At 37.6% G+C, this 25,083-nt stretch overlaps 2 protein-coding genes across 2 annotated transcripts; one reads left to right on the plus strand and one right to left on the minus strand.

Annotated features, from left to right (window-relative positions):
• Window positions 1-1,272: 1,272 nt before the first annotated feature.
• Window positions 1,273-5,264, minus strand: LOC107781845 (uncharacterized). The gene is made up of 2 exons (XM_016602644.2): window positions 2,276-5,264; window positions 1,273-2,113 (listed from the first exon to the last, which is right to left on the minus strand). Exon 1 carries the CDS (start codon window positions 5,070-5,072, stop codon window positions 2,493-2,495), a length of 2,580 nt encoding a protein of 859 aa, XP_016458130.1. The 5' UTR covers window positions 5,073-5,264; the 3' UTR covers window positions 1,273-2,113; window positions 2,276-2,492.
• Window positions 5,265-7,643: 2,379 nt separating this feature from the next.
• LOC107781846 (putative hydrolase C777.06c) lies at window positions 7,644-23,011 on the plus strand. The gene is made up of 10 exons (XM_016602646.2): window positions 7,644-8,003; window positions 9,005-9,140; window positions 15,386-15,513; window positions 16,254-16,401; window positions 16,492-16,597; window positions 17,777-17,835; window positions 21,553-21,588; window positions 21,674-21,783; window positions 21,870-21,931; window positions 22,794-23,011. Exons 1-9 carry the CDS (start codon window positions 7,831-7,833, stop codon window positions 21,925-21,927), a joined length of 954 nt encoding a protein of 317 aa, XP_016458132.1. The 5' UTR covers window positions 7,644-7,830; the 3' UTR covers window positions 21,928-21,931; window positions 22,794-23,011.
• The last annotated feature ends 2,072 nt before the right edge of the window (window positions 23,012-25,083 follow it).

Raw genomic sequence — 25,083 nt, forward strand, 5'->3', positions numbered from 1 at the left:
TGCGGCCACACTCAAAATTGTGCGATCCATAGTGGACTTGTGCGGCCGCACTCATTTTTCTGTTGTCTGCACTGATAAATGATTAGAGACTCCAGTATTCTGAACTTGGAGTTGTGCAGCCGCACTCAAAATTGTGTAGTCCACACTTTTGGTTGTGTGGCCGCACTCACTTTTGTGCGGTCCGCACTTGGCAGTCTGCGGCCGTACTGCCTCTTCTGAGACTACTTTACTGCAACTTTCAAATATGCATTTGTACACACTATGAGCTTCAATTCTAACTGATTTCTATTACTTATGTGTTACTGACAATGGTTAGATCAAGGGGAAGAGGTGATACATCTAAAGGGAGGGCAGAACCCTCCCGAGGCCGAGGTCGAGGCAAAAGCAACTTACCCCTAGCAATCCAAAGAGCCATAAGTAAGAAGACAACCGCCAATAGAGCTCCTGAACCCTCCGAGACCAGTGAGTATCTCCCATATGGGGAAGCTTCTGAGGGCAACTCCGTGCAAGCATATCCAGAAGCCCAATCACTACAAATTATGGGTAGATTCCACTAGGTAGATTAATCATCATCTTCTATCAGTTTTTCTGAAGGTTCAGAAGAGGGTGGTCAAGACTCTGAGCCCTCTTCCTCACATGCTCAAGCTGCTCCAATTAATTTGGACGATGATAATGATATCCCAGAAGTCAGAACTTTGAAGGTAAACATGTTTGAGCGAGCGATAGTAGGATGTTTACCCACCACACCAAGAAGTCCTCCTGCTGCATCCCTTGTTTGAGACTTTGAGTTGCCACCAACTAGTTAGTAATGAGACCTGCGATTGATCCCAAAACTGATAAACATGACATACTGCATTACTAGGATTGAAAATGTATCTGTACCATATCAGAGTTTTAAGCCAGCACCTATTCTATGGGCTTGCTGTCTAGTGATTGTGGCCATACATAACTGCCTGGTCATACCCTGACCATAATCAACAGTGGAAATTTCGCTGCCACACCTTGAGATAGTGCACAGATAAATCAAATCATATCTTCGTCATCCCAGCACATTAAAAACTACATAGAATACCAAACTAAGACAATGTAGTGTATCAAGTAAAGCAAATGCATAGTATGACCTAAAACGAGTTCCCATAACAGAGCAGTATATACACAGTTATTACAACAATAGAGCATGATAAAGTGGAAATGTGGAACCGTACGGACACAGAAAAATCATTCTAGGGTTGTCAGACATAAAATAAAGAAGTGTGCATGTTGATCAGCATCTTAATAAAGTAGAGTGAGGGAGAACTCAAGTGTAGGCTAAATAACGAATAAATAATGTGACATTATTTGAGTACAGAAAATAAAATAATACTTAATAGCTAGTGAGTGAAATAACTACTAAGGAACAATGATCGCCTTGTTGGGCTTATTGTAAGTGACTTTTAAGCCAAAAGTCATAAGTTAGGAATTCTAGCTTTTGGCTTATTTTTGTCAATTTAGCTTAAAAACAAGTGCTTAACAGCACTTTTTTACTTTATCCAAACACTACAAAATGGCTTAAAAGCAATTTTGGCTTAAAAGCACTTAAAATAAGCCAATCCAAATGGGCTCTTATCCCATGTATGTAAGGAATGTGTTTTAGTTATGAGTTGGTAGGCTTGTAGCAGGTCCGTCGGTGGCATTGCTTGTGGCGAGCAGTCAGCTGTTGGCAGGGGAAGGTGGTGCGCTGTGCGTGTAGTGTCACAAGGTGCTGCCTGCGTGGTGCTTGTTCCACTGTGCGAGCAGTCAGCTGTTGGCAGGGGAAGGTGGTGCACTGTGCGTGTAGTGTCACAAGGTGCTGCCTGCATGGTGCTTGTTCCGCTGTGCGGCCATTGTGGGCTGTTCATCATCATAACTGACGCCGACTTGCTTGGGATTGAGGCATTGTTGTTGTACTTGTGGAATATATTGTGTTACTAAAAAGCATTAGACTCACCCAGATCTTTACCGACTTCTACTCTTTCCGTGAGGTCTTTGCACTTCAAAAAATATGCTCAACCAGGTCAGACTGCTGAGTCTCAATCTTCCGCATTAATTGGCTTACAACTCAAAAATTAAAAATATCCAGCTAAATATGTAACTCCTGCATAACACCAAAGCTCTAAGATTTAATTGAGAATAGTTGCCATACAACTGGATAAAGAAGCACTAACAACTCAGTGGGAAGACAGGAGAAAACTTAGGACATCATCTAACAGGGAATAATTATCAAAATAAGTGCAGCTGGGAATACAAAATATCATACCATGACAAAAGATCTCTGTTGCATGTCAAATATTTGGAAGTGAAGTTGCACATATGTCCAAATCACCACTCTGATCTGAAACTACAAGCATTTCCAGAAATCTTGTTATGCCTGAGACAATAACTTCTCACAGAAATATAATGAGCTATTGCATTGCCTTGTCAGACCAGTAATCTCTCCTGAGAAACACAATGATTTCCTCTTTACTAGTCAAAATTCACGCCCTCTGAAGCTGAGGCAAGTTACGGCCACGCTCGACAAAGCGCAACATGAGCTTGTCCGCCTCTTCTACTCTGCCATCTTGCATCAATCTATCCTTCACCTTGTCACAGAGCTTTAAGTCAGGTATCAGATTCCGGTTGAACATTCGACAAGCCACCTTATATGATGAAAGAGGGTTCCTTTCCTTTAAATAGGTCTCCATAAGAATGTGGCAGGTATTTGCATCAACTCTTGAAGCTGTCCTGAGGACGTTTCCCAACAGCTTATAAGCCTCGTCAGCATATCCGAAACCACAAAGTTTTTCAATAACCTGATTATAAGCAGTCTTACACCCCTGTCTTGAAAGCATCTTCTCCAGTAATTTCACCAGATCATCAACCCTACGTTGCTGACAAAATCGGTGGATGACCGTACGATACGTCACAGCAGTGGGAAGCACACCCCTATGAAGCATTTTATTGGCTAGATCAATAGCCTCTTCTATTCTTCCTTGCTTTGCCAATCCGTCTATTAGCGTTGTATATGTGACAGCATCAGGATGTTTGTTAATCAAGTACATGTCATCAAGGACCGAGAGAGCAGCATCCAATTCATTCTTTTGACAGAAACCATGAATTAAAGTGGTGAAATTCACCACATTAACAGCACATCCTTTCTTGAAACATTCTTCCATAAAGTTCTTTGCTTCATCTACTCTGCCTTCTTGACAAAGGGATCGAATTAGCAGGTTAATTTCAACGGGGGTAGGGAAATAGCCCTTTGCAATCATTTCCCTACCCACATCACAGGCTCCAGACAGTTTCCCTTCCCTGCGATAGCCATGCATTAACACGCTAAACGTAATAGCATTCGGTCTCCACCACGACTCCTCACACATGCTCATCATCTCTCTTGCCTCAACAGACCTTCCACTCCGGCAAAGCCCATTTAATAGGGCAGTATATGATACAGTGTTTGGCTTGCAACCGTGCTTGTACATATGTTGAAGTAACTTTTTAGCTTGATCAATTTTCCCTGCAAGACAAAACCCATTCAGAACTGCAGTGTAAGTAACCACATCAGGATTACATCCTTTGGCAATCATTTCATTGACCAGTTCCTTTGCCTTATCTATTCTTCCGTCTTTACAGAAGGAATTTACCACAGCACTGTAACCCACTTTATCCACTTGGAATCCTCTTTCTTCAGCTTCCCTTAAGAATCCCATCGCTTCATCAGCATGACCGCACTTCGAAAGCATATGTATAATTGTATTATAAGTAACCTGGTCAGGCAATAAGTTACTATCTTTATCCATTTTCTCCACCAACTCTTTCACTTTATCGGTTTGTTTCTGCGTGCAAAAGAATGAAATCAACGTATAATAACTAACTTTATCTGGGTAACAGCCCTTATACGGCATTTCAGCCATCAGCTCTAATGCATCTTCAACTCGATGCACATCACAATAACCTTTGATTAAACAATTGTACGTAACAACATTCGGTGTTATCCCAACTAGTTGCATCCGCTCAAGAAACCTCAATGCTTTCTCAATTTTATTTCCCTTCACCAAAACATAAATTGCAGTGTTGCATATATATAAATCAGGCTCAATTCCTGCTCTTTGCATCACGTTCAGGATCTGCATTGCTTTCCTTAAATGTCCAGCTCGACTAAAAGAAACCATCACACAACCAAAATCTTCAGGTCTCCTCGGAATTCTTCTACGTGGCATCAGCTTGAGAATGCGCTTAGCTCCCTGACACAACTTTGTCCTACTTAGAAGTTGAAGCATCACATAATAAACAATAGGGTCATGTCGATAACGCCATTGCTGGTCCGCCCAATAAAAGAATTTCAAAGCGACCCTTTCATCGGATTGAGACCTTAACACAGCACAAACTTGCAGAGGCTTCATACTTCTTAGCAGACGCCTCAATTCAATCTCAAGCTTCGGAGTCCAACCCGACTGACGTTCAATTAATCTACATGTTTCCTTAACCAAAGGGTGTCTCATTTCATCTTCAACCCCTTCAATTCTTTCAGAAATTCCAACATTCTCCGCCCGATTCACTTGCCTTTGACTTTTACCAAATGAATCCAAAACCTTAAAATCATCATCAATACAGTCCAAACTACCTCCTCCATCTTCATTTTCTGACTCTTCAAACTCATCCACATTATCAAACCTACAACTACTAGCAGTTTCTTTAAAGCTGCAATCTTTTCCATCTTCATCACAAGAATTGTCAGAAAAGCTCAAATCTTTACATTCTTTAGAACCCAATTCTTCTTTTACAAAAATTCCATCTCCAGTATCATCAGAATGCTCATTTTTCAAGTACAAATTAGGGTTTAGATTGACTCTAGGGCTATCACTTCCAGATGAACAAGAAGAAAAAGATGCAACAACTCCATTATAAGTAAATGGGTCTCCACCAAAATGGATTCTTGATTCAAAAGTTGCAATTTTTCCAGAAAATTCAACATAAACACGATGATTACATAAACCAAACCAAAGAATCTTGAAATTGTTTCTATGCCTAGGCAAGGCTATTCCAATTCTAGAGCATATATGTGACTTCAGCAGCATTTTAATGAATTCACTGAGATTCTAAAGCATTTCTTTTATGCAATAAGAAGTTTGAATAGAGCTTCAATTGCTTACTTGTGAGTTCTATTGCTTTGGACTGGGACCAGTTCTGCGAAAAGTTTGCAGCTTGACAGAAGCCTATGTCAAGCTTGATTGAGCGGGCCGGGGCATCCTAGTACATATTGCCGGCCCTTTGTGTGCTTGCGCGGATGTATTAGCAAATGTTAGGAAAAAAATAGGAAATAAGAGCCGGAAAAATATATATTTTTTATACTATATTTTGTGTGTGTATATATATATAAAGTATTTTATATGTTATATATAAAAATTATATTTATATATTTTTTCGGCTATTAAATGTAAATAGTTTCTGTACGGACTAAAAGAGATAATACCCCTGAAAAATTGGTTGGCGTAACTATTGTTTGGACCGGTTATTAGAGTTTATTCAGTATGTGAGATATAAGAACTTGACTTTTATAGTGAATGGTTATTATATTGGGATGCTATTATAGAGAGGCTCGAGATAACATTAGAATCAAACATTTATAGGACCCATGATTTGTTCCTACAATTTTAAAATTCTCTATATGTAAAATCCTAAGTGCCCGTTTGGCCATAACATTTTTTTACTTTTTTTCAAAAAAAATTTACTTTTTTTTCGGAATAAGTGTTTGGCTATAAAAAATTTAAATTTTATTTGAAGTTGAATTTCGAAATTTTTCGGAAGTTATTTTCCAAAAATTTCACTTCAAATCACTCATAAAATTTCAAAAACAACTCTATATAGTATTCATGTCCAAACGCATATATTCACTTTTTTCCGAAATTTTATAATTTTTATATCTAAATTCCCACTAAATTCTCCACAAGTAAAACCCCAGATTTCGAAGCTTTGAAAGGGAAAATCCCAACACACTAAACTCATCAAAAAGTGACTACAATCAAACCTCTCTATAAACAGCCTCTTTTGTTCCTATTTCCTAATATTTTTAGATGTTATAGCGAAGTGTTGTTATAGAGAACATATATTATTAACATGAGTTTTGGTTCCGGAAAAACTTGGCTTTTATAGTGAAGTGTTGTTATATAGGAATGTTGTTATAGAGAGACCTGAATTGTATTCGCTAATATCATTTAAATGTTAATGTCCACTCACTATTAAATTAAAATTTTGGAGAATATACACAGAGTGTATTCTTACAGTAACAAATAAAATAATGTGATTTGATAACATAAATTAAATAATACGGCGAATAAGCTTACAGTTAGACATGTCGCTACTTTGCTAACCAATTTCTATTTTCAAACATTTTGGCCCCAAAATAGAAATTGTCACTTTCTATTTTCACTTTCTGCAGTTGGGGCAACCACTATTGAATAAGCTTTAAGAAGTTGCATTTTAGATATAATTGATGCAAGAAATTAGGAGTACATGTTGTTTAAGATTTGTTGAAAATAGTCTTAAGGAGGTTATCCAAAAAAATTTGAAGCCATTTGGTGGAAATTTGAATTGATTTTGAACAAGAATTATAACTGAAAATCGTATAAGAAGTTTGCACCGTAGCTAGTGCCGTTTATATATTTTATGTATTAGTATACACTATTATGTAAGGTTGGTACATATTATTATACATTTTTATACAAGATTAATATATTATCTATTAAGTGTTTAAATATTGTGTAATAATTTATATGAGTATATAAATACTGTTGTAAAAAAATATTGGCTATGCGGGAATAAACAAAGAATATGACAACGTGAGTGTAATACTGTAATATGTCGTGTCGGGTTGTATATTTATACAAATTTGCCAATCATTTTACAATTGCCTTCTAAAAGCTATACTCCCTCTTCTACTTTAACATACTATTTGGATAGTCAAAAAAGGTTCTTCTTTGACTAGACTAATTTTTTTTGACTTATAATACTTTTTAGGTAGTTTTTAAACATGTGAATTTGTTTTTCAAAATAAAATAAAAAAATATATGTTCAAATTCATATAGATATTAGGTATTTTAACCCTCATTCCAAACCATGCGAAATTAAATGGAACTTGGAGAGTATATATTTTTTATGTATAATTGGATGGCGTCTATAAAATCTATTAACAATATGAAGTCTATCTTCGGGGAGTGAATAATTCAAGTCTAATCAAGGGTCTTCTCATTTTTTATATATATATTTTCTGTTTCAGGCCTATAAATCATGAAACATACACTTAGTGCATTTTATGTGACAATATTTCTGAATTCATATTCTCTTATCAATTGGTTATTCTTTTCCGTTTCGATGCTCTTGAATGTATTTCACTTAGGAGCATAACTACGAAGTGAGAGGAATACCAGACTATTAGCATTCAATTTGTGTGGGATTCAAAGAAAGAGAATACCCAATTAGAATGGGCAAGGACAATCAATTATTGACTTAATTTTTTGTTGAAAGAATGATAATATTTTTATATTTCATGCAATTTAATATTAAACTTCTTATTTTTTCTTAATAATATGCTTTTTAACCAGCAAAATCTCACATAACTTTTTATACCATATATTTCTAAAGTCTTGTTTAAATTCAGTTAATTATGGAGTAAACTCACCAACTTGAACCGTCAACAGTAGTACCAACCGACCAAACCGCTACATTTCATTCCCTCGGTCTCCCATGTCTCCATTTCGAATCGAATAAGTAGTGGTACATTCCTCTCGTTCGAATTGCGAACTCATATCTCCTCCCCAATCTCTCCGTCGATCGAAAATGACCGCCGTCGAGAACGGCAGTGCGGAGCCGCAATCAGCGTTGATCTTCCTCGGCACCGGTTGTTCCAGCGCCGTTCCCAATGCACTCTGCCTCATCCGGCGCTCCGATCCTCCTTGTTCCGTCTGTTCCCAGTCTCTTGCCGTACCGCCTGAACAAAACCCTAATTACAGGTCAATTTTCTACATTATTGCTTTACATTTTTATTGCATTGTGAGTAATTTTTTTTTTTTTTGGATAATTGCGAACTTTAATTTGTTTTTCAGGCAGTGATCTGCGTTTATATTTTGGATGTTCTGTTTTAGGTATAGTTTAGAGGAATCTAGCAACCTGGTAGGCAATGTGTTTGGTAATTGTTACATTTTCAGCATTCAGAGAACCATTTAATTGCAGCTTATCTGAGTTATATGGAGTAGTGGCTTGTGATTAACAATGTGAATTCATTACTGTAAGAATACTGGTAAGAACAACCCAAGGATGTTCCTAGTGGTCAATGAAGTGTGAGGAGAACCATGGGGACTCACGTTCAAATCCCAGTGGCAAAATATATCTTTCCATATACATGAGCCTTAGTGAGCTGAGTTACGTGGTACTTGTGCTAGTGAGAGATAGTAGGTACCAGGTGGAATAGTCGAGGTGCATGTAAGTTGATCGAGACACCACTGTTTTAAAAAATAGCGGTGAGCGCAAGTACATATTTATTGAAGTTGGGAACTGAGAAAATGTTCAGGAAGCAAGTACATATCCATGCTTTTCATTGTAGTGTGTTTAATTATCAAAAAAATGTATGTGTCAAGGATTGTTTATGATGAATTCTATGAGACCTCATCAAAAAGTTTAAGCTGTTAGAGAGATGCATTTATTTACTTATATTAGGTCAGCAACATGGCCTTTTACTGGACCGAGTACATTGAGATATTATTGTTGATGGCTGAGGGTGAGACTCAAATCCTAAACGTCATGTTAAATTATGCAACCGTCTCGTCTAAAAGCTTAATCTATTAGAGAGATGGAACATTTAATTACTTATACTAGGTCTCTAAAAATTTAGACAAGTATATAGTAAATTCTTAAGCAATATGCTAGATGATGACTCCATTTTTGCACTCTGAGAATGGTTTAATTGACCTTAGAGTTATGTGGTAGTGGTTAACAGTTGCGTAATGGTCTGCAGGTGTAATACATCTCTTCTCATTGATTATTTTAAGGACAATGGTGAGCACAAGTACATATTAATTGATGTGGGGAAGACGTTTAGGGAGCAAGTTCTTCGGTGGTTCACCCGTTATAAAATTCCTCAAGTTGATTCTGTGAGTTCTTTATAAGTTCTTCACTACTAACTAAATTCTTTCCCCGTTGTTTAGCAGATGTGTTACACAGTTAATGAGAAAAGAACTATGTTACATCCAAAGCTACTTCTGAAAACCTGAATTCACCAAAGTCAATATATAAAATTAGTCTTACTTTTTTCCAGAATTTTCGACCAAAATCAAGAGTTCCAAAGACGAGCAGTTTAATTTACCCTTATTGCTGCAAATTTTGGGAAAGGAATAAATATTGGGTACTGCAGTTTAAACCAACAAGGTTGGTAGGACGATCATTAGTTCAATATCCTTCCTTTTGCTTGTATTTGGAATAAAATTAATTAAGAGGTTGCATATGAAAGTCATCTTGAATTTGCTTTTCACAAAGTCTGTCATGGTCTACACCAGCTTGACTCAACTTATTGCCAAAACTAAAACCTCAATTAAAAAGACCGAATGTTTTTGAACTACATGAGTCTAGGTATAGAAAAAAGAGTGCACAAAACTTCCGAGTCTCAGAGAACACAAGATTTTCCCAGTTTTCATTCACAAAAACAGATCTGACATCAAATGGCCTAGTTTGACTCTCTATTCAAAGACTAATATTGATTTCAACAAAAATTATAAATATATACAAAGTGAAGATTTTTATTTTACCTTTGGGCAATGGTTTACACAACAGATTGATAACAACAACAACAACAACATACCCAATATTTGGGCTTGGGGAGGCTAGTGTGTACGCAGACCTTACCCCCTTTGTGAAGGTAGAGAGGCGGTTTTCAATAGACCCTCGGCTCAGGAAAGCATAAGCACCACATTAATTAAAATGATAGACAAGGGGGACAACACCAAAAAGCCATGTAAAAGCAACAAAAAACAACACGATAATAAGATGATCAAAATGAAAGAAAACGACGGATAGTCAAAGAAACCTACTACCAACAGAATGCGAGAGTGCGTACTAATACTACCGGAATGAACAATCTAGACCACATACCCTACTACCCTAATCTTTAACCTCTACACTTTCCTATCAAGGGTCATGTCCTCGATCAGCTGAAGCTGCGCCATGTCTTGCCTAATCACCTCTCCTCACTTCTTCTTCGGCCTACCTCTATCGTAGGCCCTCCAATGTCACCCTCTCGCACCTCTTCACCGGGGCATCTGTGCTCCTTCTCCTCATATGTCCAAACTACCTAAGCCTCGCTTCCCGCATCTTGTCCTCAATAGGAGGCTACACCCACCTTGTCGCGAATAACCTCATTCCTAATCCTATCTAACCTGGTGTGCCCGCACATCTATCTCTACATCCTCATCTCTGCTACTTTCATCTTCTAGACATGGGCGATCTTCACATCCCAACACTTAGCTCCATATAACATAGTTGGTCTAACCACCTGTCGCGACCCGAATTTCCCACTCTCGGGAGTCGTGATGGCGCCTACTCGTGAAAGTTAGGCAAGCCGAGTATTATAGATTCACTAACTCTTTGTTTAGCCCTTTTAACAGTGTAAAATAGTATGCGATCTACACTGACATATTAATAATAATTAAAGATATGCGGAAGACTTAATATGATAACTTAGCCAAAAAAACAAGTACAACAATACCAAGTACATCTCTACCCGAACCCGGTATCACAATATCATGGACCATCTACGAATACTACAAACAGTTGTCTAGAAAGAAAGATACAATCTGTCTTTGAAGTAAATGAAAACAGAATATAAAGATAGAAGAGAACGCAGGTGCCTGCGGATGCCTGCAGGACTACCTCGGGATCTCCGACTAGACTGAAGGCAGCCACCCAAAGCTATGGTCCAAAAGTTGCCGCTCCGGGATCTGCACACAGTGCAAAGTGTAGTATCAGCACAACCGACCCCATGTGCTGGTAAGTGCCTGGCCTAACCCCGGCGAAGTAGTGACGAGGCTAGGACCAGTCTACCAAATAAACCTGTGCAGTTATATAATATACAGCGGAAAATAAAACAGAAATGAACCAATAAAGATGGGAGGGGGCACGCTGCGGGGGAATATCATTTATCAATAGTAATTCAACAGAAAAACATAAAGGCAATTTATAATTAAGGAAATCGTAACCAACCAATAAACACTTTCATTATCTACTGTTGCGGCATGCAACCCGATCCAAATCATCAAAACACTGTTGCGGCGTGCAATCCGATCCATATCATTTATCACTGTTGCGGCGTGCAACCCGATCCAAATATAATATTGTTGCGATGTGCAACCCGATCCAAACATAATATTGTTGCGGTGTGCAACCCGATCCAAATATAATATTGTTGCGGCGTGCAACTCGATCCACATATACAGTTCAACACCAATCACAAAGAGAGTCCCGACAAGGGATCAATAAAGAAACAACACTATCCTGGCAAGGAAATCGACAGTATAAATAAATACGTCCCGGCAAGGGAAAATCAGCTATAACCAAACTTGTTCCAACATCTAACTTCCTCAACTAGCACCAATACTCAATCATAAGTAATTTCCACAAGAATAATCATAATCCGTGCTCAACACAGAATCAACAAATTAGGCATTCGTAGTATTTGTTAAGAACACAACAATTTCAATTTAAGACTCACGGTCATGCTTGACACCAACGTAGAGATACTCGTCACCATGCCTATACGTCGTACTCAACAAGTAACACGTAGCAAATAGGACACAACTCCTAATCCCTCAAGCTAAGGTTAGACCAAACACTTACCTCGAACTTCCAAGGCCAACTCAAGCCTCAAACACCGCTTTTCCTTTAGAATTCGCCTCCGAACAACTCGTATCTAGTCCAAATTGATTTAACAACATCAATAAATGCTAAAGAATTCATACCCAATGCTTAATTATAGATTTTCCTATCATTCTTCCCAAAAAACCAAAAATCGACCTCGGGCCCGCTTGGTCTAAACACGAGGTTCGGACCAAAACCGATCACCCATTCACCCACGAGCCCGAATATGTAATTAGTTTCAAAATCCGACCCGAAAACGAGGTCTAAATTCCAATTATACAAAAAGCCCTAACTCTACGCAAATCCCTATTTTTCTACCCTTGAGAACATGATTTAGGCCTAGAAATCTAATGGGTGTTAATGGAAATTGAAGAAAATGAGTCTAAGATTACATACCTATGAATTTTTGGTGAAGTTATCTTTCAAAAATCGCCCAATTTGGAGTTTGGAAGAAGTTATGAGTTTGGGGTTAAATCTCGTTTCTGGTACTGTTTTAAAATCACCGGGCAAAATTGGTCTTTGCGATCATATAGGGTAAGGGGGATTGGGCATTGCGATCGCGGACTAGGGAGTGCGATCGCGGACCAGAATAGAGGAAGAATGGTTCCCTTCCCAGGCTTGGTTTAACCCATTGCGATAGCGGGAGAAGCAATGCAATCGCATAGAACAACTGGTGACCCCCCAGAATTTACTCTACGCGATCGCGGAAGTAACTATGTGATCACATAGTACAAAATAGGACCCCCTAAAATTACACTATGCGATTGCGAACCTTCCTATGCGATCGCATAGCACAAGGACCTGGACACCAGCAAACAGTTCCAAAAACACTCTGACGCCTATCTGAAACTCAACCGAGCCCTTGGGGCTCCAAACCAAACATGTACACTACCTCAAAAACACCCTACGAACTTACTCGTGCAATCAAATCGCCAAAATAACATCAACAAATATGAATTTAGCATCAAAATCATGAAATCACTTAAGAATTTTAAATTTTCCAATTTTCTCAAATACGGTCCGATTCACGTCATTTCAAGTTCGCTTCTTACCAAATTTCACAGACTCGACTTAAACCACATATAAGTCCTGTACCGGGCTCCGGAACCAGAATACGGGCCCGATAACATCAAATTTTAAACACATTTCATTTCCAAAACTCATAAATAATTCCAGAAAACAATTTTCTCTAAAAATTCATTTCTCTGGCTTGGGACCTCGGGATTCGATTCTGGGCATACGCCCAAGTCCCATATTTTCCTACGGACCCTCCGGGACTATCAAATCACGGGTCCGGGTCTGTTTACCCAAAATGTTGATCGAAGTCAACTTAAATTCATTTTAAAGTCAAAATTCATCATTTTTCACAGTTTTTCACATAATGGCTTTTTGGCTACGCGCCCGGACTGCACACGCAAATCGAGGTGATGCTGGAAGAGGTTTTTAAGGCCCCGGAACGCAAAATTTATTTCTAAAACAAGTGATGACCAAAAGGTCATCACACCACCATTCTGTAGAACTTACCTTTAAGTTTTGGTGGCACCTTCTTGTCGCGCAAAACACAGAAGCGAGTCTCTGTTTCATCCATCCTGCCCCAATATGATGTATGACATCTTCATCAATCTCCCCATCCCCTGAATAATAGACTCAAGGTACTTAAAACTTTTTCTCCTAGGGATGACTTGCGAGTCCAGCCTTACCTCCCCTTCCCCTCCCTGAGTCACACCAATGAACTTACACTCCAAGTATTCTGTCTTGGTCCTGCTCAACTCGAACCCTTTAGACTTCAGGGTCTGCCTTCACACCTCTAACCTTGCGTTCACACCGCCTCGCGTCTCATCAATCAATATAATATCATCTGCAAATAATATGCACCACGACACCTCCCCTTGGATGCGGCGCGTCAGAACGTCCATCGCCAGGGCAAACAAAAAAGGGCTGAGTGCCGACCCCTGGTGCAACCCCATCATGACCGGAAAATGGTCCAAGTCCCCTCCAAACGTCCTTACTCGGGTCTTTGCTCCATCATACATGTCCTTAATCACCCTAATGTAGGCAACAGGTACACCTTTAGCCTCCAAACATCTCCACAAAACCTATCTCGGGACTTTATCATACGCATTTTCTAAGTTGATGAACACCATATGCAAGTCCTCTTTCCTCTCCCTATACTGCTCCATCAAACTCTTAACAAGGTGAATGGCCTCTGTAGTCAAGCGCCTCGGCATACACCCAAATTGGTTCTCGAAAATAGACACACTCCTCCTTACCCTTAGCTCCACCACCCTTTCCTAGACTTTCATAGTATGGCTAAGCAGCTTGATACCTGGATAGTTATTGCAATTTTGGATATCATCCTTGTTCTTGTATAAAGAAACCATCGGGCTCCACCTCCACTCCTCGGGCATCTTCTTCGTACTAAAAATGACAATAAATAACCTAGTGAGCCACTCCAAGCCCACCTTGCCCGCACTTTTCCAAACTCCACCGCGATTTCATCCGGCCCGGTCGTTTTTCCCCTGCTTATCTTACGTATATCCCCATCAACCTCATCAAATCTAATCCGCCTACAATACCCAAAGTCGCAACGACTCCCGGAGAGTTCCAAATCACCCAGTACAATGTTCTTGTCTCCCTCCTCGCTCAAGAGACTATGGAAGTAGGTCTGCCATCTCTGACGGATAAGCCCCTCATCCAACAAAACTCTACCTTCTTTGTCCGTGATGCACTTCTCTTGATCCAAGTCACGAGTCCTCCTTTCTGTCACCTTGGCTAACCTGAAAACCTCTTATCCTCACCTCGGCCCTCGAGTTCTTCATACAAACGACCAAAAGCTGCAGTCTTGGCTGCCGTAACTGTTAATTTCGCCTCCTTCTTAGCTAACTTATATTGCTCCTTATTCACCCTTCTCCCCTCCTTGTCTCCACTTTCTACTAGCTTCAGATATGCCGTTTTCTTGGTCTCCACTTTTCCGTGCACCTCTCCGTTCCACCATCAATCTCCTCTGTGTCCACCAGAGGAACCCTTCGAGATCCCTAATACCTCTCTAGCGGCTTCCCTAATGCACTGCATAGTCGTGGTCCACATAGCGGTTGCGTCCCCGCTACTCCTCCAAGCCCCCCTAGTCATCAACTTAACCACCAACTCCTGCGCTTTGGCTTCCGTCAAGGCTCCCCACTTGATCCTAGGTTGGCCATACACAATAGAGTGACATGCGTTGTTAATGATCAGAAAATGCTACAGATATTAGTTTTTACCATATTTCTCTTATTGTTTAGACTAATTTAACTGTATGAAGTGTTCACTAAAAATATAGAAACCTCTAGTTGAACTGTGATAAGAGATGGGCTATATGATTGAAACAGCTTACTGATTTATTATTGTTATTGTTTTGTGAGATAAAACTGTCTTTGAATTTTTTTCTATTCCATGTAAAGCTGTTCTATTTGGAAACACAATTATACTTAGCTGATGCCTATGCTTTTATCAGATTATTTTGACTCATGAGCATGCTGATGCAACTCTTGGTCTGGATGATATCCGGGCAGTGCAACCATTTAGCCCGACAAATGACATTAATCCTACACCAGTATATCTCACTCAATATTCAATGGATAGGTAAAATGGTGAAATTTTTGCTGCTTGTGTATTGAGCCATGATAGCCATAGTCTTATCTAATTCATCATTAGTATTGCACTTCAACAAATGGCTGAGTGGACTTGAAGTTAATCCCTTCGAACAAGGACCATCTTCTCCATGACAACCAAAAATAGAACTTGGAAAAAATTGAAAGACGATGAAAGAAAAGATGGCTTGAAAGTATGTGTGTCAATTCCTCCACATCACTTGGATGATGCACTTAACATTTAGCTCAACATCCTGTCATGATAAAAAAAATTGTTCTTTTAATATTAATTCCATTGCTGCATGCCGTTCTCATTAATTTTGTGGCACAAGTTTTTCTTTGTACTGAAATGAGGTTTTTGTTTTTGTCAAAGCCACAACAACTACGCCGTAGTCCCAAACCCTTTGTCAACTACAAATAAAAAAATTTATTTGCATAAAAGAATGTAAAATTTTGAATTTGTTGGGTTCTTGCTATTCCTTTATGTTGTTACCTCTGCTGTAACAGTTTCCCTTTGTCCTTAATTTATTACTGAAGTACCTTGTTATTGGCTTTTCACTAACAATCGGTTATTGCATGGATAGCGAAGTATTGACACTGAGAATATGCGCATGTGTTACTAAACTTGATATGTTCTTCTGTGTCTTTTTAGAGTTTTTTTATACTCATTTATGCACTATTTAGTTGTTACGCAAGTTGCTTGATTCTCCTTCGATTCTTTTTCTGAAACAGCATTGATCAGAAATTTCCTTACTTAGTACAGAAGAAACTTAAGGAAGGCCAAGAAATCAGACGTGTAGCACAACTTGATTGGCAGATTATTGAAAATGATTGTGAAAAGCCATTTGTTGCATCAGGGCTAGAATTTGTTCCCTTGCCCGTGAGTTTCACTAGTATCTCCTTTCATTTTAATGCACTCTCTATTTCCTTGTGAGTTGTCTTGTTTTTTAACTTGTAGACGTGGATGTAGGTAATGCATGGTGAAGATTATGTGTGCTTGGGGTTTCTTTTTGGTAAAAACTTCAGAGTTGCATATATATCTGATGTTTCACGCTTTCTTCCAACTACTGTATCCTGTGAGTATTATCTCTATCCTGTGAGTATTATCTCTATCCCTTTGTATATGTGGAGTTTGATCTTGATCGTTGTGGATCTTACCCTTTCACACAATGCACTGATTTTTTCAACCAGTCATTGCAATGGATTGGCATGGGGGTGGAAATACCTAACCCTGTCCCTCAACCTAGTCCCTGTTGGATACCCATTTTCACCTGTCTCAGGTTTAGCTTTTTAATCTTTTTAATTGTCTTACCCACCAGAGATGATGCAGACACAGTAAAATTTCATATCAAGTGGAAATGGCATCGTACATGTCTTTATTGAAAATGAAGGTTGCAGCACAAACCGGTTATTTGTCAATCTTTCTTGGTCTGAGCAAACATCATATCGTACTGAAGATAAGTTCTAACTTGATGCATGGATTGGAAGGAAAGTTTAAACTCCTATGGCACATAGTGATACATATCCTTCCCTTCTTTCTCAACGGCCCCATCAGTATGTGCAAAGGTTGATTCAGCTTTCTGAAACCTTTAGGTACTTGAGGAAGGGTAGAAGTGACAAAACCCCGTTCTCCTTGAAGGAAATGAGAAAAGGAAAAGAGAAGTGGATTGGTTTCACTTTGCTTTTTGTCCATTTGTTACCAAATGCAAAGCAATTTTCAAGCACCAATAGGCTGATTAAAGCTTTCCAACTGACAACCTGGTGTTTTGATCATATTGCTAGGTCTGATATATTGGAGTTATTTTGGACATAGACAAAGATTGTTGAAAAAAGTCAGAAACTTATGAAATTGATCAGAGCACACAATTTGGTCAATGGATTTTTTCAGAATGCACTGATGTGTAAACTGATCCTTTTTTTGTGTTTAAAATGGAGATCTAGGGTGCAGTTCGATATGGTTACCAAAGCTTGCATTTCTGTTTTTTTTTTGGGTCGCTTTTTCTTGTTTGGGGAGAGAAACGGTTAAAGGTACTGTTACACAAACAGGTACAGATCTGAAAAAACAGAAACCTTTGAACAATTACAAACCAATAGCATACATGCAAACTTACCTGCACATGGCGAATTATGCGAACAAGTTAATCCTGGTCTTGCAGATAGTTGAAGCTGCCTGGTCTAGTCTCATTGTCTGGAAATGTGTATATTTCTGATAAATGAAGGTTGAGTTTCTTGCTAAGGAAGATTTGCTTTTGCAGACATTTCAAAAGATAGTGGTCAACAATTAGATCTGCTTATTTTGGACACGCTATACAAGGTCAGTATGGGCAACTTAAAATTTCAATTATTTGATATTATCTTACTGAACCCGTGGCTAGCCTGTGGCATTACATTTAAAAGCGATAGAGTGTGACTCACTAGCATATCTAAGTGGTATATCTATCTTGCCTATTGGCTATGGCCACATGAACATGCTTTGGTTGTAAATTAGGACCTGATGTCTACATGACTTTTCTGTTTCTTTATTATGCATAACAGGACTGGAAATAAGGGAGCTCATATTACGTCTACATATTCTCATTGTCGGTTATTCTTCCAGATTTCCCTTTAATAGAATAGTTATTGAATGCCCTCTTTATACCAACACAATGATTGTCACTGCGGGTGGGGGGAATGCATTCCATTTGCCTGAGTATGTTGTACTGTAGATATTTATTTTGGATAACTGCGGTTTCCAAGTTAGTTTGCGCATTTATCGGCTAATGACATCTGCTAACTCCAAAGCAGCACAGGTACCAAGTAACTTGATAAGATTTAACCGAAAGGACCCAGTAAGTCTAAAATTGAAGGAAATGGCCTTCATCTTCTTTTTCCTTTATTTTATTCTCGTGAAGTTGAAATTAAGAAAATGGCCTCCATCGACCAAGAAGGAGGCTGATTAGCGACCATGGGTTGATAAACGACCGAGAAGGAGGTTGATTATTGAATATAGGGTGATAATCGACCAACAAGTAAATGACAATCAACCTAGAAGGAAGTTGATTTAAACCACTACTTGTTGATGATGGACAATAGGGTGATAATCGACCAAGAAGTAATTGATAATTGACCAAGTTCCGGTTGATTTAATCGAAACTAATCGCAACAGGTATAGAAAAAGAACAAACAAATTAGACAATTTTTTTCTAAATATTCTTTAATCTAATTAAAGGGTCATCCACCCAGTAAAAAATAATTTGAGGCCATTTACCTAATTGAAGACTTAGGTCTTTTAATTAAAGGACCCTTTGTCCACTGAGGCTTAAAGAGAGGAGATGGGAAGAAATCACAGAGAGTTTTATTGCCGAGCATTTTATTGCCTTTGTTGGGCTTTGAACCATGGTACCATGGCCCATTCTAGCTTTATGAATGCTGGAAATTACTTGGGTGCTAGATATGTTTAAATTTCTTTAAAATGGTCCTGAAAACATGAAAGACCAGCCTAGAGATCGAACCCAAAAAGTTAACTTCGATTTGGAAAAATGAAATGTAGTCCGAACTCCGAAGTGGATGCTTTGAGTGGTTGAGGTATAAGGAGTAATAACTTAGAGATCCCAGTCTCGACCAAAGGGATATTAAATGAATGGAATTAGGTCCTTGCTACAACTTTTGGTGTGAGCCCATCTCTCATTCTTCAGTGAGAAGGTTTACCCAGCTGCTGTGCTTGTGGATTGCTGTAAGTTCCCCAGTGAATTAGTCGAGTGCATGCAAGCTGGCCAGACAAAAATAAAATACACATACATACCTCTTACAGTCCAAATGTAGGTTTACCTAATGTTGTTGTAATTCTTCGAATTTCTGCACTCATATGTTAAACCATGATTCAAACCTCAGGTTCTCTTATTTCATAATTTTACTTTTCAAATGTAGTTATATTTCTTTGGCTTTTAAGTTTAAAAGGACAAAAGACTAAACTGATTACCTGTTTGCTGTTCTTGTTTTGGTTTTTTGGACTTCTTTTCAATGTTGTTATTTATGTCAAAAACATGAATATTGTCATATGATAGTATACTGCTGTTAATATTTTAACTTTTTTTAGTAATAACAAGAATTATTTATTTGTGCTATGCATATATGAACTAGGCCCCTATTTAAAGTGTATGGTATATGAACTAGGCCCCTATTTAAAGTGTATGGCTGTTCCTGTGCACTACCATACTCCACGTACCATCCCTAAGAATGTTCACTGAGCTCAAATTATTGGGGTTGGTCTGTTTCTTGAAAGGAGTTGAAAGGATAACATTTTGTTGCCCTTGGAGGGATAATCTGAAGAAAATATTAATCTTAAGATTGTTATGCTTCCTATTTCCTCCTTTTCTTCCCTTTTTCTTGTTTAAATATTTCCTTCTAATCCCGTTTTCTCTACTCCTTCCCTTTCCGACTCCTTCCATCCAAGCAAAACCCCTGTGGAAATGCTCCTCTCAGCTCTTCCTACAAAAGAAGAGAAGGTTCTGCTCTTGTCAATTCTTACAGCTTGAATCCTCTACGTTGCTGCAGTCATTAAACTGTAACACTGTTACTCTGCTGATTAGTATTTTGAAGATATAGTACTTTTTTGCAGACAATATTCTAATACCATTAAGTTCACAAAGCCTGGACTATACCATCATCCATTATCCATTAAACAGAAGTCTGGACTCTTGTGATGGAAAAATGGGTAAAATGGATTACCTATTCGGTTCCAGCCTACCCATTAACACTCTGTCTATTCAGAATATAACAGAACTCCTACTAGCTATTCGCGACTCTACCAGCCAAACTATACTTTACATGCTATGAGTAAATGTTATATTTCCAATAAGAAATATATCGAAGAGTTAGTCTGGCCTTGTAGAAAACCAAAGTTTAGAAGTCTGGTCTAAAATTCCTGAAAACTTAGCTTTTTATGATTACATTTGCAATAATCCGGCAAAAGAGGATTATTCATGAATAACGGGGATGGAATAGCGGTTGGATGGTTAATTGAAGCCACAGCCCTATCCATTTATTCATTCGACCCAACTATATTTTGTTGTGGTCCAAGAATTCTAACACGGTTTTTTATTCATGTTACGATATGTGGAACCATAAATCCAAATCAAGTATTTTTTGAATTCTTTATTTTAGTTTTGATTTTATTAAGTTCAACTAATTTCATTTCTACAGAACAACTGATAAGCAAATTCTATAGATTTTATGAATCAAAAAAAATGTGGAAAGAAAAGGTTCAATTTCTTATCAAAATATGGCTGAGGGTTAGATTTTCGAAATTGGGAAGGAGGAAATGGACTTTAGGTTGCATTTGGAGGTGCTGCATGCAGTGGAATTTTCTTATACAGTGGTAGAAAAGGAATGTTCAGCCGATTTAAGAAAAGCATCATGCTTGTTTTCACTCTGATGCACCCGACTATATTTGCTCTCTAGGTGTATACCATGTGATGCATGCAGCATCTACTCCCCCAACCCCCATCCCCCAAACCAAAAAACAAAAAAAAACAAAAACTGATGTCTTAGACTCACAAGTATTGTTCTTTTTGTGTGTTGTCTTCCTCTGTTTAGCCGTTTCCAGTTTTATTGAATTTCCCATAATGTGGCGGATCTTATTATATACATGTAGAGTGCTTTCTTATTATAATGTTGGAGACTTGAACCCATAAATATAATTATTTTTAGTTTTAGCTCCTTCTGCTTAGCTCTTTTCAAATTTGTTGGATTTCCCTCTAGGTGTGTATTTTATTATATACATGGAGAGGGCTGTGCTTAAGTGTAATATCTACAATAAAAAGAAGGTAAAAAAATATGTTTCTCTAGTACAAATGCTGGCATTTAAAGATAAAGGGTAGTGAGCTGTCTTTTTCATGCTTTGTTTTCTGTATATTTTCACATCTAGGATTTACGTATAAAACAATGCCACTGGCAATGGGAATTTCTTTTCATTAGGCTAGTTAGGTGTTGTTCTTCCTTCTACTTAATTTATATTCTAATATATTTGCTGTTTCATCTTCAATATGTGCAGAAGGGTTCCCACAATGTTCACCTTTGCCTTACTCAGGTATGCTTACTTTATAGGAACTCTCCATTCGACCTTTGTGTTGTTTACGCCCTATTTACAGATTTGAAAATATTTAATTTTCCAGACTCTTGAGGCATTGAAGATGCTATGCCCAAAAAGAGCTCTACTAATTGGAATGACGCATGAATTTGACCACCACAAAGACAATGAGTTCCTAGTGGAATGGTCTAGAAGGTATATCGTCTAATATGATTCTTTAAAAGGGGGGAAATTTAATGGTTAGCAGTTTGTCTGGAACTTACATGATTATTTGCTTGCAGAGAAGGTATAGAAGTTCAACTTGCACATGATGGATTGAGGGTCCCTGTTGACCTATAAATAGGTAACAGTAATATTTCAGACACACGTCTTGCATGAAAGAACTTCCTTAAATTATCTACTTTCATTTGTTTTTTCACTTTCATGGTATTGACGAGTTTCATTGAAAAGTCAGTAATTAGAGGATACTAGGACTCTTAATAGATGATCCCAAACCAAGGAGCATGTAACTCCTTAATGATATTTATATACAAATTCACTTTTTTAATGGTATGTTCTCATTCTATGTACTACGAAGTTAGGAGATTTTTGACATCATTTGGGGAGTCTAATCATCAATGGTGCTTCTGTAAGCATGAGCTAAAATGTTTAACCATGCTGTTGACGTTTGTGATCACTGATTAAACAGCTGATCACATTATTGAAAAGAACAAGAACAATATTGATACTGTCTTTAACAGAATGATAAAGACAAATTACAAGTCCTTGATATAGAAGCTTCTTCTGACATGATTTTATGTGACTATTCTGGATGAATTTTGATTTTACTTCATTTGGTATGACAAAATGTTCTGTGGGAAATCTTTCTTGAGTTTAGTGATCTAAATGAGTACCAATGTCGTGGGAGGATGAAAATTAATTTTCTCTACTCCTACTACATTCAACTTCCTTCCTCCAATTATTTAGTTTTCGCTACTCACAAGTCACAACTATTATCAATTGCTATTCACTAGGTGTTACCTGCACTTTCACAATTTCCACAGTTTCTAGCTTCTTGTCCAAATTTGTTGACGAGGTAGTTTTCAGAACATTCCATATTATACCAAGTCATAATCTCAATCAGATGATCTGCTCTTTATGGACAAAAGAGAATGCCCAAAGACTAAGAAACACTTTGATAGCAGCCTTTTAATCTGGTATTGCAGGTAGTCTATAACCATTGCCCATTGGAATTGCTGATGATCACACATTGTCACATTCACACCTGAGATTCTGACCTGTAACAATAATACAAGGGGAGGATAGTTATCATTTGTCTGTATTAAATATCAATCCAGGTGCAAAAAAAAGGAAAAAATCCAAAAAGATTTTGCACTTTCCCGTCATTATCCGAAAAAAATATCAAAAAAAAGGGAAAAAGAAAATCCAAAAAGAGTTTACATGTTTCATCATTTTGTTAAAAAATATTATTTTTTCTAAATTACAACAACCCAGTGAAATCCCACTAGTGGGGTCTGGGGAGGGTAGTGTGTGTGTAGACCTTACCCCTACCCCGAAAGTGTAGAGATGTTGTTTCCGAAAGACCCTCGGCTCAAGAAGACGAAAAGAGAAATAATATATCAGTACTATCAACAGAAAACAATAGAAATACTGACAGCAACGTAAGAACAAGAGAATAGATGCAAAGCACTAACAATTATAGGTCCGCTACAAAGAAAAACAGTAGAATAGTAAAGAATCAATCACCAATGAGCTTATTAATTGATCTTGGATGTATAAAGCTTGATTTAAAATGGAACACAAAGAGGATATGGCTGATGGAACTTCTTTTCCTTAAGGACCACTATGAGTTACTTGAAAAAGACTAGTAAATATGTACATTGATCTAGCGATCAGTGAGAAAAAGACGTTTCGAAAAATATAATGCAACTCCAATTACGAAATATCATTAACAAAAAGAATACCCTGGATTTGAAAATTTATCTCAAATCGTGATTTGGTTTATCAAACAAGTTTCAGAGTTAGAGCATTGCAACATGTTCCTCCTATTAAGTTCAACGGCGCAATTGAATTAGCTGATTAATCTTGTATAGAAGTGCCGAATTATATACACATATTATAAGAAGATTTAACCCAAATAGCCGCCTACCTTACCATTTAAACTAAATATAGCCGACGAATATATAATGAGCCCGTTTGGATTAGCTAATTGTAAATAGCTGATAAGCATGAAGATCTGAAAAGCATTTTTAAATGTTGAAATTGATTTTTTAAATAAGCATTTACATGTTTGGATAGAAGTGCTGAAACTGATAATAAGCAGTTGATGTGTTTGGTAAAAAATTGCCGGATAAGCTATTTTTTTATCAAAATGACTAAAATACCCTTAAAACTTTACAAAAGATTATAAATTAAAAAGTTTTTTTTGTAAAGAAAAAGATGAACCACGAATAGGAAATGAAGAGAAAGTTAAAAAGAATTATTTTGGGAAAAGGTTTTTGTGAATTACAAAATATTATTAAGGATAAACTAGTAAAATGCTTGGTAAAACTAAAAGTGTTTATAAGTTGAAAAGCCACAAGTTGGACGTGACCAACTTATGACTTATCCAAATACGTAAATGCTTATTTAAGCACTTGGCTTATAAACACTTTGGGTGTTTACCAAACGTGTAGATAAGTCAAAAAATATTTATAAGCCAGTTTGACCAGCTTATAAGCTTAGTCAAACACCCCCATTATAGTTAAAATAGCACGGTCTAGCCAGTTTTTGAACTGGTCATTCAAAAATAGTTAGCGTTTGCCAAGTCAATGAAAAATAGCTACTATTTTGGTGCAACAGAGACCGATCCAGCATAATATACTGGAATTCGGTGCACGTGTGTATGAACTTCCAGCATATTATGCTGGACCGGTATACTTTGCTTTCTCCAGTATAATGTACTAGAGACTAGAGCACAGGTGCTCCAAACTCCAGTATATTATGTTGGACCAGTATATTATACTGGAACTCCAGTATATTATGCTGGAGTATTTTTCCGGATTTTGAACAGTATTTTCATTCAGATTTATCTTTACATAAAAAGTGACTAAATTTTGATTACTTTTGAAACTGTGGCTATTTTTGAATGACCACTTGTAAATCTGGCTATTTATGAATTTCTCCCCTCATTATATGCATAATTTATATACTACATGTGTACAATCAATATATAATCTATGTTTATAGCTAGAAAAAATTAACAATTAATATGACCGACTATTTGTGTAAAGATCCCGGATCAATGGTTTTAGATTCTGGATTCATCTATACTCTAGTGCTTTATTCAAATTGGAATACTAGTCTAGAGGTTCAATGAACTGAGTGGGACTTTTTCATACATGGTGAACTGATTGATAATAGCTTCGAGAAAATCTGGCCCTATATTGACAAACATATTCCCTTTAATATTCTTCATCGGACGTGATAGATTGAGATATATACAAAGCATACACC

The sequence above is a fragment of the Nicotiana tabacum genome, chromosome 5 (genome assembly GCF_000715075.1).
Source record: "Nicotiana tabacum cultivar K326 chromosome 5, ASM71507v2, whole genome shotgun sequence".
In the NCBI taxonomy this organism is placed as follows: Eukaryota; Viridiplantae; Streptophyta; class Magnoliopsida; order Solanales; family Solanaceae; genus Nicotiana; species Nicotiana tabacum.